Below are 20610 nucleotides of genomic sequence, written 5' to 3'. Positions count from 1 at the left end.
CCGGCCCGCGCATGCGCAGTGCGGGCCGGCAAAAGTTAAAGGAGGAGTTCCTCACCAGCCTGCCAGCCAATGATCATCGCTGGCAGTCTGGTGATTTTCAAAAAATCGAATCACAAGCCATATAACACATTATATTTTTAAATATAATGTGTTAAATGGCTTTTGTGCTCTCTGCTGGTTCCTTTTCGTCGGTTGGTTCCAGCAGAGAGCACACATCACTGTAAGTACACAAGACACAACACATTTAGCCCCAGATCACTCCCCATCACCCCAATTAACCCCTTGATCACCCCTGTCAATCACTAATGAAAGGAAAAAAGTGATCAGTGTAAACTGTCAGTGTAAACTGTTTTTCACCAGTATTGACTGTTAGGTTTTAGGTTAGTTTAGGCCCCTTTGGTAGGTAGTTAGCGTCAGTTAGCGCCCAGCCCACCGCACCGTAGTCACCGATTCACTGATTAGCGTATCGCTAATCAGCATTGGTACTTTTATAGTATCTGTAAGTGATCAGAACTGATCACAGTCAGATCTATAATAGTATTAGTGTCACCTTAGCTCGCCCTCCACCCAAAACGCAGTGTTTGCCCGATCAGGCCTGATCGGTCACCCACACGTGCGTTCACCCACGCCCGCCCCGCCGCAGTGACAAAAATTAGTATTTTTTTTTATCACTTCACAAACGCTGCGGCGATAAAAAAATCAGTTTTGATATTTTTTATCAATCGCAGCGGCTTCCTGTACTTCGCTAGCCTCCCATTTGTAAGACAGGCTTGCTTTTTTTCTTGGGTAGTCTCAGGGAATACCCCCTAAATTTAGTTGACGAAATTTGCCATTTGGTCAACTAAATTTAGGGGGTATTCCCTGAGAATAAGGGGTATTCTTCTGAAGAGGCCTACAGGATTCTGACCCAGTCGGATGAGGAATGGGAACCCTCATCTGACGAATCCAGCGGGTCAGAATACGAACCTGTAGAAAGCAGTGGCAGTCTGACCCAAAGTTCAGACGATGAGGTTGAGGTCCCTGATACCACCAGGCGTACCCGGCCCCGTGTTGCTAGACCACAGGTTGCGCAGGATCCGCTTCAAGGGCAGCAGAGTGGGGCTGGCGCTGGCGGATTACGTGGTGAGGCATACACCAGCAGCGCAGCCCATCCTGGACCTAGTACCAGCACTGCCGTAGAACATGGTGAAGTGGCGAGCACCAGAAGGGCAGTTGAAGCTGGTACGGTGGCACGTGCATTAGTTCCCCCATCGCAGCCACCGCACAGACAGGCCCGTAGAGCCCCTAGAGTCCCTGAGGTGCTGGCCAACCCTGATTGGCAGCCCCCAACTTCAGCCGCACCAGTAGTTCCCCCTTTCACCGCCCAGTCTGGAGTTCGGGTTGAGACAGCTCAGATCGGATCGGCACAGGGTTTTTTTGAGCTGTTCTTGACTGCGGAGCTCTTGGACTTAGTCGTGGCAGAAACAAATCGGTATGCCACTCAATTTATAGCCGCCAACCTGGGAAGCTTTTATGCCCAGTCTTTCCGGTGGAAACCCCGTCCAAGTTTCCGAATTTAAAACTTTTCTGGGCCTTCTCCTCAACATGGGTCTGACAAAAAAGCATGAATTGCGGTCATATTGGTCCACAATTCATTACATGCCCATGTTCTCTGCTGCCATGTCCAGAACACGATTTGAGACCATCCTGCATTTCCTGCACTTTAGTGACAACAGCACTTCTCGTCCCAGAGGCCACCCAGCTTTTGACCGGCTCCACAAAATTCGGCCCCTCATAGACCACCTTAACACCAAATTTGCAGATTTGTATACCCCTGAGCAAAACATCTGCAAAGATGAGTCTCTGATATATTTTAACGGGCGCCTTGGCTTCAAACAATACATCCCAAGCAAGAGCGCCCGGTATGGGGTCAAATTGTATAAGCTCTGTGAAAGGGCCACAGGCTATACGCACAAATTTCGAGTCTATGAGGGTAAAGATCAGACCCTGGAGCCGGTCGGTTGCCCTGACTACCTGGGGAGCAGTGGGAAGACAGTCTGGGACTTGGCGTCACCCTTATTTGGCAAGGGGTACCATCTTTATGTGACAATTTCTACACAAGTGTGCCCCTCTTCAGGCATTTGTTTATAGAACAGATTGGCTGATGTGGCACCGCGCGACCTAGTCGCCGGGGCTTCCCCCAATGGCTCGTTACCACCCGTCTTGCAAGGGGGGAGAGGGCTGCCTTGTATAACGAAGAACTGCTTGCGGTGAAATGGAGAGACAAGTGTGACGTTTACATGCTCTCCTCCATTCACGCAGACACGACAATCCAAATAGAACGAGCAACCAGTGTCATTGAAAAGTCCCTCTCGGTCCACGACTATAATTTGCTCATGGGAGGGGTGGACTTCAATGACCAGATGTTGGCTCCTTATTTAGTGTCCCGCCGCACCAGACACTGGTATAAGAAGGTGTCTGTATATTTAATTCAATTGGCTATGTACAATAGTTTTGTTCTCTACAGTAAGGCTGGGAGAACAGGATCCTTCCTCAAATTTCAGGAAGAGATCATCGAGAACCTCCCGTATCCAGGAGGTTCCGTGGCCCCATCCATCAGTGTAGTGAGCCGTCTACACAAGCGACATTTCCCCAATGTCGTTGCTGGTACCTCAACCCAAGCGCCACCCCGAAAAAGATGTTGTGTCTGTAGCAGGAGTGGAATAAGACGTGACACCTGCTATTTCTGTCCTGACTGTCCTGACCACCCTGCCCTATGCTTAGGGGAGTGTTTCCGGAAGTACCACACACAGGTACACTATTAGCATAGGGATTGCGTGACACAGGACAGGCACACAGGGCTCTTAGGGCCCTTTCACTCACAGCTGCTGCAAACCTCTCCTTTTACCTGGGACAAAGTGCATAATGTACTTCGCCACATCTCTGTGCGATTTGCGCTTTGCACATTGTCCCATGGGGAAGGAGAGGTTTGTCCTATAAAGGTAAAAAAAAAAAAACACCGGTAAGCAAAAAAGTTAATGTTCTGTTCCAAAAGTTCAATAAAGTTTATAAAAGTTAATGTTCTGTTCAAATGTTATTTAAAGTTAATGTTAATAAATTTATTGCGTTGCGGCCTGTTTTTTTTTTGTTTTTTTTGTTTTTTTTACCTTCTAGGTGGACCAACCGATGAACCAGCTGCAGCACTGATGTGCATTCTGACAGAAGCATTGCGCTGCTGTCAGATTACACAAAAGTCGGTGTATGCGGCGCTGCAAGACGAGATTTCTCCTCTGCAGTAAAAAAGATACGTTTGCCGAGGCTTATGAGCTGAGGGGCGGTGTTCATATGCTTTGGCAAACACTTTGTATATAAAAAATAATAAATAAAAATCCCGGCAATGATTTATTCATCCACATCGATTGATGTGAATGGAGAAATCGGGTTTGCCAGGGCATACGGGCTGAGTGGGTTTGGATGTTGGGCGGAGCTCCTATGTCCTGGCAGACGCCTTTCCCCTCCTTTTTTTTTTTTGGCAGAGATTTTTTCATCCACATTGATCGATGCGAATGAAGAAATCTGTGCTGTTCATTTTTTCTTTCAGCCCGGAGGCTGAAAGAAAAAAATAAATCTCATTACCTGTATGCTCAATATAAGGAGAATAGCAGAAACTCCTAATGCTGGCCATACATGTAATGATTGCGGAGACCCTCAAATGCCAGGGCAGTACAAACACCCCACAAATGCCCCCATTTTGGAAAGAAGACACCCCAAGGTATTCGCTGAGGGGCATATTGAGTCCATGAAAGATTGAACTTTTTGTCCCAAGTTAGCAGAAAGGGAGACTTTGTGAGAAAAAACAAAAAAAATCAATTTCCGCTAACTTGTGCCAAAAATAAATATCTTCTATGAACTCGCCATGCCCCTCATGGAATACCTTGGGGTGTCTTCTTTCCAAAATGGGGTCACATGTGGGGTATTTATACTGCCCTGGCATTTTAGGGGCCCTAAAGCGTGAGAAGAAGTCTGGAATGCAAATGTCTAAAAATGCCCTCCTAAAAGATACTCCTTGGAATTTGGGCCCCTTTGCGCACCTAGGCTGCAAAAAAGTGTCACACATGTGGTATCGCCGTACTCAGGAGAAGTTTGGCAATGTGTTTTGGGGTGTCTTTTTACATATACCCATGCTGGGTGAGAGAAATATCTCTCTAAAATGACAACTTTGTAAAAAAATAATGGTAAAGTTGACTTTTAGAGAGATATTTCTTTCACCCAGCATGGGTATATGTAAAAATACACCCCAAAACACATTGCCAAACTTCTCCTGAGTACGGCGATACCACATGTGTAACACTTTTCACGCTTTAGATCTCCTAAAATGCCAGCGCAGTATAAATACCCCACAAGTGACCCCATTTTGGAAAGAAGACACCCCAAGGTATTTCGTGATGGGCATAGTGAGTTCATGGAAGTTTTTATTTTTTGTCACAAGTTAGCGGAAAATTATGATTTTTTTTTTTTCTTACAAACTTGTGACAAAAAATAAAAACTTCTATGAACTCACTATGCCCATCAGCGAATACCTTAGGGTGTCTACTTTCCGAAATGGGGTCATTTGTGGGGTGTTTCTACTGTCTGGGCATTGTAGAACCTCAGGAAACATGACAGAATGCTTAGAAAGTCAGAGCTGCTTCAAAATGCGGAAATTCACATTTTTGTACCATAGTTTGTAAACGCTATAACTTTTGCGCAAACCAATAAATATACACTTATTGCATTTTTTTTTATCAAAGACATGTAGAACAATAAATTTTGAGAAAAAATTATATAGAAATGTAGTTTTATTTGAAAAATTTTACAACTGAAAGTGAAAAATTTTATTTTTTTGCAAAAATTTTGGTCAATTTCGATTAATAACAAAAAAAGTAAAAATGTCAGCAGCAATGAAATACCACCAAATGAAAGCTCTATTAGTGAGAAGAAAAGGAGGTAAAATTCATTTGGGTGGTAAGTTGTATAACCGAGCAATAAACCGTGAAAGTAGTGTAGTGCAGAATTGTAAAAAGTGGTCTGGTCATTAAGGGGGTTTAAGCTAGGGGAGCTGAGGTGGTTAAGAATGCTATTATTTTCCCTTATGACCATGTTATTAGGGAAAATAATAAAATCTACACAACACCTAACCCAAACCTGCAGCTCTGTGAAGAAGTCCGGGTTCGGGTCTGGGTACCAAACATGCCGATTTTTCTCACGCGCATGCAAACATGGAACGCAATCGCAGTGAAAACTGACTTGTTTTAGTGTCAGAATCATACCATTTTCCCTGAACGCATCCGGCCCCAATCCGCAACGCCCGTGTGAAAGAGCCCTAAGGGTGCATCACTACTGTGGGGGCACTTGGAGAGTATCAGTATGTGAAGAGGGCACTAAGGGGGAATTCTACTGTGAAAGGGACACTGAGGGGAGATAACTATTGTGTGGGGAACTGAGAGGACAATCAGTGCCTCATGTCCAGCGCTAGCAATTTATTTCCATAATTTTTAAATGACTAATTGGATGGGGGTTGCAGGGAAGTTGCTCAAGGTGGGGGCCAACCTTTTCTAATTATGCCCTGGGGTCTTCTATTAGATTGTGATCTGTTTGGCCACCACTGTTTTAGTAAATCGATGCTTCAATTTAGTGCCAAGTCTTGTACTTTCTATGGATTTTTTTTTTTATACAGAACTGTTATAAAATTTCAACTAAATTGTTTGGTATATTACTGATCAATAATGTTTTTTTTTCCTGAAAATATTCAATTATTGGCTTCCTTCATACCAATAAATGGACAACATATATATATATAAAAAAATGTATACCATTTATTCCTATTATTGTCTAAAATATGTCACAATTAATCCTCTATTTTCTACAAAACCTTAAATTAACCTTCACACATAAAATAAATATGGCCAATAAATTAAATTACTCATATTGCATATTATCTCAATTCAATTACTATCACGGTCCCTTTCTTAATTCCTTGTGTAGAGGTCACCCACTATTTGGAACGATGTTGTATTCCACAGTGATATGAATATTTACAGGATATCCTGTTGTTATTTTCTTGTAATAAGCTAAATGTCTAGTGGTAGTCTTATTATTGCCACTTTGTTAATATATTCATCTCTTTGCAGGATAGTTCAATGCATAGTATATTCATTCAGTGTGACAGTATTTAGGTTAGATGTAGTATGATGCTTCTCCACTTACCAGACTCCCGACGTTCGGTTTAATACGGCTGGTAGCAAGATACATACGTGTTTGTTTACTTATACAGCTGCGATTCTCTTGTGCTGCTAATTCCCTCAGTTATCCTGCGCGCTAGTGTCGGCACTTACTTGACCGCGCATGCGGGTTGAGAATTCCAAGATGCTGAGTTAATTGAAAGCTTTGAAGCTGCTCTTGTATTTTGTGGCTATGCGATTCTTCCTATTACCGCAAATTCTTTATATCTGTGTTCACCAGATGCGTTTCGGAACCTTACTGGTTTCTTCTTCAGTGGTCAAACAGTCAAATGAAAAACGAGGGACAAAGTTCATTTTTATATTGTGTTGCCCTGATCTATAGAAAACCTGTATCAGATTAGATTGGGCTAATATACTTGTATAAAACCTGGACCGGACTGTGCATTCACAACCATCTTTCATGTACTGTCAGACAATGCGGTATATATATTCAAAAGTTGCCAGTTTTTTTATTGTATTTCTAAGGTGCATAAGGATCCAATAAATCTGCCTGGTAGACCGACTGTTTGGGAATAGGTTCATTAACTAGCAATTTATCACAATATCTTCACCACTTTTTGCAACCTTATGTAAAGGAAACTCCACCTTACTTAAAAGATACCACCATGGTAGTAAGACTTTTTGAAAATCTGATATGTCAGCCCAATTGGATTATGGCAACATTGGAGATTAATTCACTGTACACATGTATTAATCATGAACAAGGTATACAAGCAGTGTCAAAAATCATAACTTAAAAAAATGATTTAAAATGGGAACAAATACTGTTTATTTTGGATAGTATTAGATATGTTTTGACCCACAATTATTTTTATTTCAAATCCAATTATTATTTACAAATGACTGGGACTGCTATGGGCACCAGATTCGCCCCCTAGCTATGCCAATTTATTTATGGCAGCCTGGGAACAAACAGAGAGAACACCTAAACTGGGGTCGAATCTGGTGCTCTGGTCTCAGAATATCGAGGACACATGAGGAATTAGTGGAATTCATAGAGTGTTTAAACAATAATGAGGCAAATCTAAAATTTGCATAAAAAATTATTAAGTAACCAGTACAATTCCTGGATCTTGACCTAGAAATCAAAGGATTTAAATTTATATGTAGTACTTACCGAAAGTCAGTAGCAAAGAATAGCTTAATTTTAAAAAACAGCTACCATTTACCACATTGGTTATTAAACGTACCTTTCAGCCAGTTTCGTAGGCTGAAAATAAACTGTACACAAGATGACCAATTTTAAAAAGAAGCAGAGTCTTTGAAAAATATCCCCTATTGTTGTTAAATGATTCTCTAAGTAAAGTAAGATCATTAGATAGGGAAACATTCTTTCAAATAAAAGAAAAAACAGAAAAAGAAATAGAGGAGTCTTCTAAAATAATATTACCCTTCAATATACAACACAAAACAAATATCTAGCATTATTAGGAAACATTGGCATTTATTGCAAGAGGACAAGATACTGGCAGCGACTCTCCCAAAGAGACCACCCATAATATACACAAGAGCCCCCAATTTAGAGTTACAAGTGGCCCCAACTATGAAAAGACAGAAAGATCCATCAGTACACCGTGGGAAAATCTTAAAGGTTTCTATAGGTGTGGCCTATGTAGTAATTTTAAAGTCACGAAATTTGACAAAAAATCTACTACAGTAATATCAAATACTAATACTTATAAATGGGAAATTAACGAGACATTCACTTGTAATAGCACGGCAGTAATATATATTATAGAATGTCCGTACTGGGAGAACACTAAAAGCCAGAATATCAGAACACATAAATAACATTAGAAAAGGGTATGAAAAACATACACTATCACAACATTTTTAATTATATCATGCCAATAATCCATCAGGTCTGAAATATGCAGCAATTCAATCAGTGAAGAAGGATTGGAAGGGAGGGGACATTATATAAAAAATTTCAAGATATAAATCTAGAATGATTTATGAATGTGGATCACTGGCACCTTTGGGACTCAATTCAGAAATGGAGATTTTTGGTTTTCTGTAACAGAACCGGTGGGGGGTTTACATGACATGTCGATGCCAGGCTGTTTTGCCAGTTAACTGACATGTCCTGCATCCGTCCACTGTCCCTATAACGTCAATATCCCATATTATTTATTATTTTTTTTAAATCTTATTTTTATTATTTCAAAAGGAAGTGCAATAATGTTGTATATGCGGGAGTGTGGAGTATAATTAGTACATAGGGAGTTTTTTTGCAGGATATATCATTAACCCCTTAGTGACCACTGATACGTGTTTTTACGGCGATCACTAAGGGGTCTTAGGCTGGGCCGCCGCTTTTTTATGGCGACCCAGTCTAAGCGCTGCACGGGTCCCCCGGGGAGCTGGAACCCGGCTCTCACATAAGAGCCGAAGGAGTGCCGATTTGGGCTGTAATATACTTTGCATGCCACTGGCAATGGCACCTGCCGCATGTAAAGCTGTGACAGAGGGAGTGGACTCCCTCTGTCTCCCGTCAGCACCCCGCAAATGTGATTGCGGGGAGCCGATGTGTGTGAAGGCTGGCTTGGGTCTATGAAGGCCCCAGGCCAGCCTTCAGTAATTTCCAGCAGGTTGCGCTATTAAAATGCAATGCATTATAGGGATAATGCATTCCATTTTATAAGCAATCAAAATACTATATGTAATAGTCTACTTGTGGGACTATTAAGTGATAAAAAAAACATTTATTAAATAAAACAAATTCCATTTTAAAAAAATTACCCTTTTTTTGCATTTAAAATGAGCTTTTCAATAAAAAAAAATAGCAAAAAAAAATCTCCCCTGTATATTTGGTATTGTCGCATCCGTAACGACCCGGACTACATAAATATCGCATAAATTATCCCCTACGGTGAACGCCGTAAAAGAAAAAAGAAAACAACAGAATTGCTAATTTATTCTTAGTTGCCACCGAAAAAATGTAATAACAAGTAATCAAAAGCTCCATTTACTCCAAAATTATAGCAATGAAAAATACAAATTGTCCCACAAAAAGCCCTCACGCAATTCCATAGTAAGAAAAATAAAAAAGTTATGGGTCTTGCGAAGCGGCAATGTAAAAACATATTTTTTTTTTAAATAAAGAAAATACATAGTTTTTATATCACTATAATCGTACTGACCCAGAGAATAAAGATATTGTGTTATTTACACCTAAAAAAAAAACCATAAATTTTACAATGGAAAAACGCAGTGGCAGTATTGCTGTTTTTCTCATCTCCCTCCTAGAAAGAGTTAATAAAAGTTAATTAGAAAGTTATGTGTACCCCAAGATGGCACCATAAAAAATTACAACTTGTCCCACAGAAAACATGCCCTCATAAAGCTATATAGACGGAAAAATAAAAAAGTTATAGCTCTTGGAACTCGACGATTAAAAAGGAAGAAAAACACTTGGTCAGTAAGGCCCAAAACAGGCTAGTCACTAAGGGGTTAAATATAAATATCTTGATTATATAAAAGATCATTATATAAATAGAAATGGCGTAATAGTGGCATAAAGGCAAGAACATAATTTCATCTTAGTATTGGAGAAAAGCAACCCAATATATTTTGAATACGTATATCTTATCATCTGACAGTACATGAAAGATGGTTGTGAATGCACAGTCCGGGCCAGGTTTTATATAAGTATATTAGCCCGATCTAATCCGATACAGATTTTCTATAGATCAAGGCAACACAATAGAAGGATTGACTTTGTCCCTCGTTTTTCGTATGACTGTTTGACCACTGAGGAAGAAACCAATAAAGTTTTGAAACGTGTCTGTTGAATACAGCGATATAAAGAATTTGCGGTAATGGGAAGAATCACTCAGGCACGAAGTATAAAAGGCGCTTCAAAGCTTTCAATTAAGTCAGCGTCTTGGAATTCTCAACCCGCATGCTCGGTCAAGTAAGTGCCGGCACTAGCGCGCAGGATAACTGTGGGAATTAGCAGCACAAGAGAATCGCAGCTGTATAAAGAAACAAACGCGTACGTATCTTGCCACTAGCCGTATTAAACTGAATGTCGGGAGTCTGGTAAGCGGAAAAGCATCATACTACATCTAACCTAAATAATGTTACACTGAATGAATATACTATGCATTGAACTATCCTGCGAAGAGATGAATATATTAACAAAGTGGCAACAATAAGCCTACCGCTAGACATTTAGCTTATAACAAGAAAATAACAACAGGATATCTTGTAAATATTCATAATATCGCTGTGGAATATAACATTGTTCCAAATAGTGCGTGAGCGCCGCACAAGGAATTGAGAGGGACCCTGATTGTACATTATGTCAATTCAAGTACTATATGAGTAATTTATTTTATTGCCCATATTTATTTTATGTGTGAAGGTTTAAGGTTTTGTATGAAATAGAGGATTAATTGTAACATATTTTAAAAAATAATAGAGATAAATGGTATAAATTTTTTATATATATGTTTGTCCTTTTTTGAGGCCTGGGCCTTATCAGCCAGTCTTAAGTGGGACTCGTAGACTCCTCCCTCCTCCCATTGCAAGCATGTGTGGGAGATTAGCTGGTGGGGATCACCTTTTCTGAAAACAGACAGTCCGTATGCAGGCAGTTTCTTTGAAAGTCTGGCTGGTTGCCAGGTTTATTTAGCCCAAAAGGTTTGCACAGCAGAAAACAAACAAAACAGAAAGTAAATCCTTGCCGTCCGGCGCTAAGCTATACAGTCCTGTCCTGACTATACGATGTGGGGCTGCTCCCCGACACCCCAACACAAATGGTAAAGCAAACCTTTAGTTTCTCTTGCATCCAAACATAGCTCTCCCTTCAGCCACACAGGTTACAATCCTGAGACTCAGCACATGAGAGACCTGTTGTGCTCTCTTCCTGTTTATTTAAAGTCCACCTGGAGGTGAACTCCAGTGGACCACAATCTCTGGACCGGAACCAAGCCTGCCTTAGAGGCTGGAAAAACCCGGGTCGGATTCCGGTTCAGTCCCTCACAACAGAGCGCATGCGAGGTGAAACATACCTATCATCCACCACCTCGCCTCGCATACGGTCACATATCCCCCCCCTCTGCTCTAGCCCCCGCGGCTGAGCAACTGTCCCCAGCATACAATGCATGCGGGAGAGGGCATCCGCATTGTTTTGGAGCTTGACCGGCCTATGCTCTACTGAAAACTTAAAGGGCTGTAAGGCCAGAAACCACCTTGTCACGCGGCTATTTTTTTCCCTGTTGTCACACATCCACTTTAAGGGTGCATGGTCGGTGACAACCTTAAACGACCTTCCCAGTAAGTAATATTCCAGCGAGTCTAGGGCCTATTTAATAGCGAGACATTCCTTCTCGACAATGGCATAGTTCTTTTCATGCTTGTTCAGCTTTCGGCTCAGGTATACCACTGGGTGCTCCTCACCGTCTCTGGTTTGGGATAGGACAGCCCCTAGGCCCACCTCAGAGGCGTCCGTCTGAACCACAAACTCCTTTGAGAAGTCCGGGGTTACCAACACCGGTAGTACACAAAGGGCCCGCTTTAACTTCTGGAAGGCCTCCTCGGCTTCAGGATTCCATTTAACCATGGCCGACCCCCTGCCCTTTGTCAGGTCGGTCAGAGGGGCGGCAATGGTGGCAAAGTCGGGTATAAACCGCCGGTAATACCCCGTAATGCCAATAAAGGCCCGAACTTGTTTTTTGTTTATCGGTTGGGGCCATTTTTGAATGGCCTCAACCTTATTGGTCTGGGGCTTGACCAGTCCCCGGCCAATAACGTAGCCAAGGTATTTGGCTTCCTCCAGGCCTATGGCACACTTTTTTGGGTTGGCCGTGAGACCTGCTTCCTTAAGTGAATCTACCACTGCTTGTACCCGAAGCAGGTGCGATTCCCAATCTGGGCTGTGGATGACCACATCGTCCAAGTAAGCAGCTGCATACGGGCGATGTGGGCTCAAAGTTTTATCCATCATTCGCTGGAATGATGCAGGAGCTCCATGCAGACCAAAAGGCATCCGCTTATACTGAAACGAGCCTTCAGGAGTGGAAAAGGCAGTTTTCTCCTTGGCCGATTCAGTTAGGGGTATCTGCCAGTAGCCTTTCGTCAGGTCTAGGGTCGTTATGTAGCGGGCTTGTCCCAACCTGTCCACGAGTTCGTCGACCCGAGGCATCGGGTAGGCATCGAACTTGGAGACACTGTTGAGTTTCCTAAAGTCGTTACAAAACCTAACAGTGCCATCGGGTTTTGGGACCAGCACTATGGGGCTCGACCAATCACTGTGGGACTCTTCTATCACGTCCAATTCTAGCATCATTTTTATTTCCTTTGCGACTGCCTCTCGCCTGGCCTCCGGTATTCTATATGCCTTTACATTTACGCGAACCCCAGGTTCTGTCACTATGTCATGCCGAATCACGTTGGTTCGTCCGGGTAAGGGGGAGAAAAAGTCTCTATTTTTGTACAAAAACGCCCTAACGTCACTTTGTTGCACCAGGGATAGGGATTCCGTTATGGGGACGTCAGGGATCACCGGTCGCCGGACTGTTGCAGCCGGAGATGTGGCCAATAAAGTCTCTCTGTCCTTCCAGGGTTTTAAGAGATTTACATGATAAATCTGTTGTGGCTTCCGTTTCCCAGGTTGGTAGACTTTGTAGTTGACCTCTCCTACTTTTTCAACCACCTCAAAGGGACCCTGCCACTTAGCCAGGAACTTGCTTTCAACCGTGGGAACCAGTACCAACACTCGGTCCCCGGGGCTGAAAGTACGGACCTTGGCACCCCGATTATAGACCCTCCTCTGGGCCTCCTGGGCTCGCTCCATATGTTCACGAACCAGGGGCAAGACAGCTGCGATTCGATCCTGCATCAAGGAGACATGCTCTATGACGCTTCGATACGGGGTGGCCTCTCCTTCCCACGTTTCTTTGGCGACATCTAGCAGCCCCCTGGGATGTCTACCATACAAGAGCTCAAAGGGGGAATACCCTGTGGACCCCTGCGGAACCTCGCGTATGGCAAACATGAGATATGGTAGCAAAAAATCCCAATTTTTCCCATCTCTGTCAACCACCTTTTTCAGCATACTTTTCAGCGTTTTATTAAATCGCTCCACAAGTCCATCCGTTTGGGGGTGGTAGACCGAGGTGCGGAGATGGGAAATTTTATATACTTTACACAGTTCCTTGGTGACCCTGGACATAAATGGGGTGCCTTGATCGGTTAAGATCTCCTTTGGGATCCCCACTCGACTAAACACCTGGACCAACTCCTTGGCGATAGTCTTAGCGGAGGTGTTACGCAAGGGGATGGCCTCAGGGTAGCGTGTTGCGTAGTCCAGGATTACCAGAATATGCTGGTGACCCCGGGCAGACTTCACCACTGGCCCCACCAGGTCCATGCCAATCCGTTCAAAAGGGACCTCAATTATTGGTAGAGCGACCAGGGGACTGCGAAAATGGGGCGCCGGTGCTGACAATTGGCACTCGGGGCACGACTCACAGTACTGCCTGACATCTGCATGCAACCCAGGCCAGAAAAATCTCTGGGCGATTCTCTCCCTGGTCTTTTCAACACTGAGATGTCCCCCCATCACGTGACTATGTGCCAGGTCTAGTACGACCCTGCGGAAGGGTTTGGGAACCAGTAGCTGTTCGACCTTGTCTTCTCCACGTTTTATCACCTGATACAGTAAATTGTTGTTGAGGGCCATGTAGGGGAAGGACACCCCCCAGTTAGGGACCACCGGTTCCCCATCCACCATCTTAACATTTTCCCTAGCTCTAATGAGGGTGACATCTCGCAGTTGTTCGGTACAGAAATCCTCTCTCCTGACTTCTAAATCTGGCATAACATTTGGACTACTCTCACTGTCAGGGTCAGAGACATTCTCCTGTTCATTACCCTCGAACTGAGGGCTAGCTTCCCGGTCCTCCGGCTCCCCAGCCAAGACAGGGAAAGGAAGAGAATCTCCCGCTTCCTCAACAACGTCCCCTTCCCTTTGGAAAAAAGGATCTGGCGAGAGCTCCCGTGCCTCCCCAGCAGGGGGAGCTCTATCTACCAGTCTCCCCTTGCCTTCCCATAAGCTCCAAAAATGGGGAAAATCTCTCCCCACTAACGCTTCGTGAAGCAGTGACGGCACCACCCCGACTGAATGTGTCACACTGCCCCAAGGGGTATCAACCTCAACCACTGCTGTCTGGTAGTCCCGTGTGTCCCCATGAATACAAATGACCCCGATAGTACTGGGGTGTAGTTTGGAGGGGTTTACACAATCCTTCCTGATTAGTGTCACCACACTACCCGAGTCTAGCAGGGCTGTGAGTGGTTTTCCATCCACAGAGATAGCACACATTTGTCTCTCGTTGTGACTCGAACATGCTGCAGTACACGCGACCTGTGCAAAAAGAGAAATGTGTCTTTTCCTGTAAGCATAGTCACACTGCATAGGCTCATCGCTTAACGGACAGTTTGCAGCAATATGCCCAAATGCATGGCACCGATAACACTGTATGTGCTCTACCCCCAGTCCTTTAAAGGGTCCCAAAGACCTTCCTGGCTTCTTTGGCCAGTCTCCAGGTCTAGGACCCACAGTCTCATTAGCTGCAAAATCAGTCTTAACATTACCCCTGCTTTTGAACCCTGGAACAGTCTTACCAGATCCTGGGGGTGATCTTGCGTCCCAAGACGCTTCACGGTGGGGCATAGACGGATTCAGCAAGTCCTCAGAAGCAAGGTACCTCTCCACTAGGTCCACCAACTGGGTTGCAGTGTTGGGGTCCCCCTGTCCGACCCACTTCTTCAATGTCGCAGGGAGCGCACGCAGGTACCGGTCCATTACTACACGCTCCACGATCTGAGGGCCGGTCAAGGTCTCTGGCTGCAACCACTTCCGGGTGAGATGGATCAGGTCAAACATTTGAGAACGGGGTGGCTTGCCGCTGGAGTAAGTCCACTGATGCACACGCTGGGCTCGGACTGCCATGGTGACACCCAAGCGTGCAAGTATCTCCGTCTTCAGTGTCTCATAGTCCTGGGCCTTTTCCGGTTCGAGATCAAAGTACGCCTTTTGAGGTTCCCCGGTCAAAAACGGGGCCACTAGACCCGCCCACTGTTCTTTTGGCCACTCCTCGCAGACAGCAACTCTCTCAAAAGTCGCAAGGTAGGCCTCAACATCATCAGTAGGTGTCATCTTCTGTAGGTGATACGAGGCACGTACCAATTTTGGTTCCCCTGGCGCAGGAGGTGCGAACCCTTTTTTCAGCTCCACAAGAGCCTCTGTGAACTGCCGGTTCATCTCCTGTTGGGCCGCCTGTTGTGCTGCAGCGGCCTCTGCGACTTGGCGGTTCGATTCCCGCTGAGCTGCATTGGCCTGTAGCAGGGCCTTTAACATTTCCTCGATTTTCAGAAAATGCCCGCATCCTCCACCACGTGTGGGAGATTAGCTGGTGGAGATCACCTTTTCTGAAAACAGACAGTCCGTATGCAGGCAGTTTCTTTGAAAGTCTGGCTGGTTGCCAGGTTTATTTAGCCCAAAAGGTTTGCACAGCAGAAAACAAACAAAACAGAAAGTAAATCCTTGCCGTCCGGCGCTAAGCTATACAGTCCTGTCCTGACTATACGATGTGGGTCTGCTCCCCGACACCCCAACACAAATGGTAAAGCAAACCTTTAGTTTCTCTTGCATCCAAACATAGCTCTCCCTTCAGCCACACAGGTTACAATCCTGAGACTCAGCACATGAGAGACCTGTTGTGCTCTCTTCCTGTTTATTTAAAGTCCACCTGGAGGTGAACTCCAGTGGACCACAATCTCTGGACCGGAACCAAGCCTGCCTTAGAGGCTGGAAAAACCCGGGTCGGATTCCGGTTCAGTCCCTCACAACAGAGCGCATGCGAGGTGAAACATACCTATCATCCACCACCTCGCCTCGCATACCGTCACACATGGTTACATGCTGGAGGTAACTGGTGAGTTGTTTGTGAGTCTCATGCTCCTGTAATTTGCCCACTGGCTCCTGGTATTGCCCATATGGCACAGGTAGGTGAGTGTTAGGTCCGCGAGCTACTTGAGAAACGTAGGATATGTTGGCTAATCTCTCAATTTTAAAATCCGTTTGAGGGTTTAGTAAGACCACAGAGTGCACCTGTCTTTGCTATTATTTTGTTATATTGATTATCACATCCACATAATTGCTATCTTGTGTAGGATGTCTATTGTGGTACTTGTGGTTCGCATTTTTGCTGGGGATCGTCATTAGCAACGGGCCACAAGTGCAGGATTTGCTCTCCTATATATATATATATATATATACACAACTGCATGTGGGTTTGAGCACTTCCTGCTAGTTTAATATCACGCTATTCTTTTCAGTTTGTACTTTTTTGGTATGAAGCCAGCCAATAATTGAATTTTTTCATTATATCAGCTAGGTGGTATAGCAGGCTGAGCTATATTCCGGTGAGCTCCCTCAATAACACTGTTTTTATTCTTGGCAGATGACTGTACCAGGAATTTAGAGAAACATCTTGTATCTTCAGATTTTGAAGTATCTGATCATGGTATCACACGAGATACATATGAAGAACATACCAATATCCAAGACATACCTTCATCCATTCACAGCAAAAATTTATCACTTGATCCTTTCAAACAGGTCCAATCTTCTGATTCATCACAGACTGTAACACAAAATAAAAGTCACAGAAGAGATATTAAACATCAAACATCTCACATTAAAAAAAAGCCATTTTCATGTTCAGAATGTGGGAAATGTTTAAACCAGAAATCAGATCTTATTAGACATAAGAGAATTCATACAGGGGTGAAACCATTTTTATGTTCAGAATGTGGGAAATGTTTTAAGAAGAAATCAGCTCTGGTATTACATCAGAGAAATCACACAGGTGAGAAGCCATTTTCATGTTCAGAATGTGGTAAATGTTTTAACCAGAAATCAGATCTTATTAGACATCAGAGAATTCATACAGAGGTGAAGCCATTTTCATGTTCAGAATGTGGGAAATGTTTTAACCAGAAATCTGATCTTATTAATCATCAGAGAATTCACACAGGGGAAAAGCCATTTTTATGTTCAGAATGTGGGAAATGTTTTATGAAGAAATCAGCTCTGGTTGTACATCAGAGAAATCACACAGGTGAGAAGCTATTTTCATGTTCAGAATGTGGGAAATGTTTTAACCAGAAATCAGATCTTATTAATCATCAGAGAATTCACACAGGGGAAAAGCCATTTTTATGTTCAGAATGTGGGAAATGTTTTAAGAAGAAATCCGCTCTGGTTGAACATCAAAGAATTCACACAGGGGAAAAGCCATTTTTATGTTCAGAATGTGGGAAATGTTTTAAGAAGAAATCAGCTCTGGTTGTACATCAAAGAATTCACACAGGTGAAAAGCCATTTTCATGTTCAGAATGTGGGAAATGTTTCATGAAGAAATCGGCTCTGGTTGTACATCAGAGAAATCACACAGGTGAGAAGCCATTTTCATGTTCAGAATGTGGGAAATGTTTTAACCAGAAATCAGATCTTATTAATCATCAGAGAATTCACACAGGGGAAAAGCCATTTTTATGTTCAGAATGTGGGAAATGTTTTAAGAAGAAATCCGCTCTGGTTGTACATCAGAGAAATCACACAGGTGAGAAGCCATTTTCATGTTCAGAATGTGGGAAATGTTTTAACCAGAAATCACATCTTATTAATCATCAGAGAATTCACACAGGGGAAAAGCCATTTTTATGTTCAGAATGTGGGAAATGTTTTATTAAGAAATCAGCTCTGGTTGTACATCAGAGAAATCACACAGGTGAGAAGCTATTTTCATGTTCAGAATGTGGGAAATGTTTTAACCAGAAATCAGATCTTCGTAATCATCAGAGAATTCACACAGGGGAAAAGCCATTTTTATGTTCAGAATGTGGGAAATGTTTTAGGAAGACATCAGCCCTGGTTAAACATAAAAAAACTCACAAATAAGAGAAGACATCTTCATATGCTTAGTTTGTTAGTAACCGCCCTTATGTGTTTTTATGGTGGTCACTAACTGGCTTTATTCCAACACATACTCCTTTTTACAGGGAGGTAAAATATCACCTTGCTTTCAGCTACCAGGTGTAGCTAAGGGTTTGGAGCAATGATCAGGGCCACTGTAAAGGTCCCCAAACACACATGGTCTCCTGTATTGACTAAATACCGATCAACTGACAGATCCTTTTAAAAGTGAAAGTAAGCTTTGTTATATACATACATTTTCTCTAAAGAAAAATGTTGGGTGAGAGGATAAAAATAAAAAATAACTAAAGTTTGCTAAAGGCACCACCCTGCATGTGATCGGTATGGGGGGCCCACACTTCCAAATGATGTGCGTGACTACGTGCCTGCCCATACCATCTGTACTCGGAATAAGATATCCAGGACCAAACCACCTGGTCTGCTGTTACATCTTTCCATTCCTGAGTCGCCATGGATTTTGCCAACAAACTTCCAACCTCTGCCAGATGAACAGCTATCTGGTGGTTTTGGACTGTTTCTCCAAGATGGCTTACTTAATTTCTTTATCTGCCACAAAACTTGCCTGTCACCAGGGTGTAAAGAACCACGCCTGACTCCGTTATACCCGGGGTCAGGAAGTCACAGCGGTTGGCTGCACGCTCTATGTAAGATAGGGCTGTTTCCTTATGGTAGCTTTCTGGGTTTGCATTGCAAACCCTTTTGGCTCACTCAGGGATCCGTAGCTCCTTCTCCTCAGCTGTTCCTTGTCCAGCACTCCCAACCTCCTTATATTCCCCTCTCACACTTCTCTGGTTGCCAGATATAGAGCTTCCTGCCTGGACATCTATTCTGACCCTCTGGAGCTGTGTTGCTGCGTTCTCTGGTAGTTGGTCCAGAACACTACCCTCCGAATCCCTGTTGGACCTTTGTGGTCTATTGTGGTCGCCCACCTGGGTGTATGTGTTTGTCTGTTTTGTCTGTCCTCTCCCTGGTGTTTCCCTCTTAGTGACAGTGGTGCGGACTAGCGATCCCACCGGCCCGTTCACTATCTAGGGCTCATTTTAGGGAAAGCCAAGGTTTAGGCACGTGATCGCCGCACGCAGTCAGGGGCCAGCCGCAAGGTGAGTTAGGGGTCACCACCTTTCCCTCTCCCTTGGGCAGAGGGACGCTTGTCATTACATTGCCAAATTGTTTGTACTGCACATAATCCGATTGCATGGACTATCTTTGCACACAGTTTCTGATCATGGAGTTCAGTTTACCTCTAAGCGCTGGAGAGAACTTTGCCAGCTGCTCAAGATAAAATTGGACTTTTCTTCTGAATATCATCCTCAGACTAATGGGCAGTTAGAGCGGCTAAATCAAATACTATATAACTATCTCTGGCACTTTGTCTTTGCCCAACATGACAACTAGGTACAATAATTGCTACCTTGGCCAGAGTTTTCCTATAATAACCATTCTAGTGAGTCTCCTGGGTCCTCCCCATTCTTTGACGTTTATGGACAACATCATCGTGCCCCTCTCCCTGTTCCCATGTCTTCTGGGGTTCCATCTGCAGATTCTTCCTTTAGAGATTGCTTGAAGATATGGCGTCACACCAAAGACTGCATTAGCAAGGCTTTGACACGTATGAAAGGAAATGCAGACAAGAGACAAAGAAGACTTTCTCAGTTCTCGTCAGGAGACAAAGTATGGCTCTCCTCTAAAAATATCTGCTTAAGGCCTCTTGCATACGAATGTATTTTATTTCCGTGGCCGTTCCGTTTTTATTGCGGACTGTATGCGGAACCATTCATTTCAATAGGTCCGCAAAAAAAAGGAAGGTACTCCGTGTGCATTCCGTTCCGCTAAAAGATAGAACTTGTCCTATTATTGTCCGCATAATGGACAAGGATAGTACTGTTCTATTAGGGGCCAGCTGTTCCGTTCTGCAACATGCGGAATGCACACGGACGTTGTCACGAAGGGGAGTGGGGAAAACCTCCCACCGTATCGGGTAGGTATTAAAGGATGAAACCAGGCCTGTAAGCAAGGATAGGGAAGAAGAAAATCTCCAATACAACCCTCATCCTAGCCCTGATCTCCTGACCGTATGAGCGCTTCCAAATGGTGAGAGGACCCATACACTGGAACCTGGGCCCTACTGACCCTAAAGATCCCTAGTATAGGGGTCCGGAATAGGAGACTGCCGGTTCCTCAAGGACACAGACGAACCGGAGTCGCCACAGGCCAAACAACCAAACACAAAGGGAAAAGCAATGGAATAGAATACTACTGTCATGTACAAGAGAGAGTCCACCTGACCCCTTGTGCATGAAACAACATAAGAAAGTAAACAAATCTTACTGTCATATT

The 20610-nt window shown here is 43.7% G+C and overlaps 2 protein-coding genes across 2 annotated transcripts in view; both read left to right on the top strand.

Moving 5' to 3' along the window:
* LOC121004472 (oocyte zinc finger protein XlCOF22-like) overlaps positions 1–20610 on the top strand; it is a 1539666-nt gene that overhangs the window by 1411912 nt on the left and 107144 nt on the right. The gene's annotated exons all lie outside the window — the stretch shown is intronic.
* On the top strand, positions 12849–18726 carry LOC121004496 (oocyte zinc finger protein XlCOF6.1-like). Its single transcript, XM_040436756.1, has 2 exons — positions 12849–13274; positions 17084–18726. Exons 1-2 carry the CDS (start codon positions 13124–13126, stop codon positions 18235–18237), a joined length of 1305 nt encoding a protein of 434 aa, XP_040292690.1. The 5' UTR covers positions 12849–13123; the 3' UTR covers positions 18238–18726.

Source organism: Bufo bufo, chromosome 6 (assembly GCF_905171765.1).
Source record: "Bufo bufo chromosome 6, aBufBuf1.1, whole genome shotgun sequence".
Lineage (NCBI taxonomy): Eukaryota > Metazoa > Chordata > Amphibia > Anura > Bufonidae > Bufo > Bufo bufo.
This window is presented reverse-complemented; position numbering and strand designations above follow the sequence as displayed.

Bases quoted from the DNA above. Each gene is read 5' to 3' on its own strand.
- LOC121004496 (XM_040436756.1), top strand. From the start codon at position 13,124: ATGACGCTTCGATACGGGGTGGCCTCTCCTTCCCACGTTTCTTTGGCG. The intron at 13,275-17,083 runs GCAAAAAATCCC...TTTTATGTTCAG, and splicing joins GGCAAACATGAGATATGGTA to AATGTGGGAAATGTTTTAAG.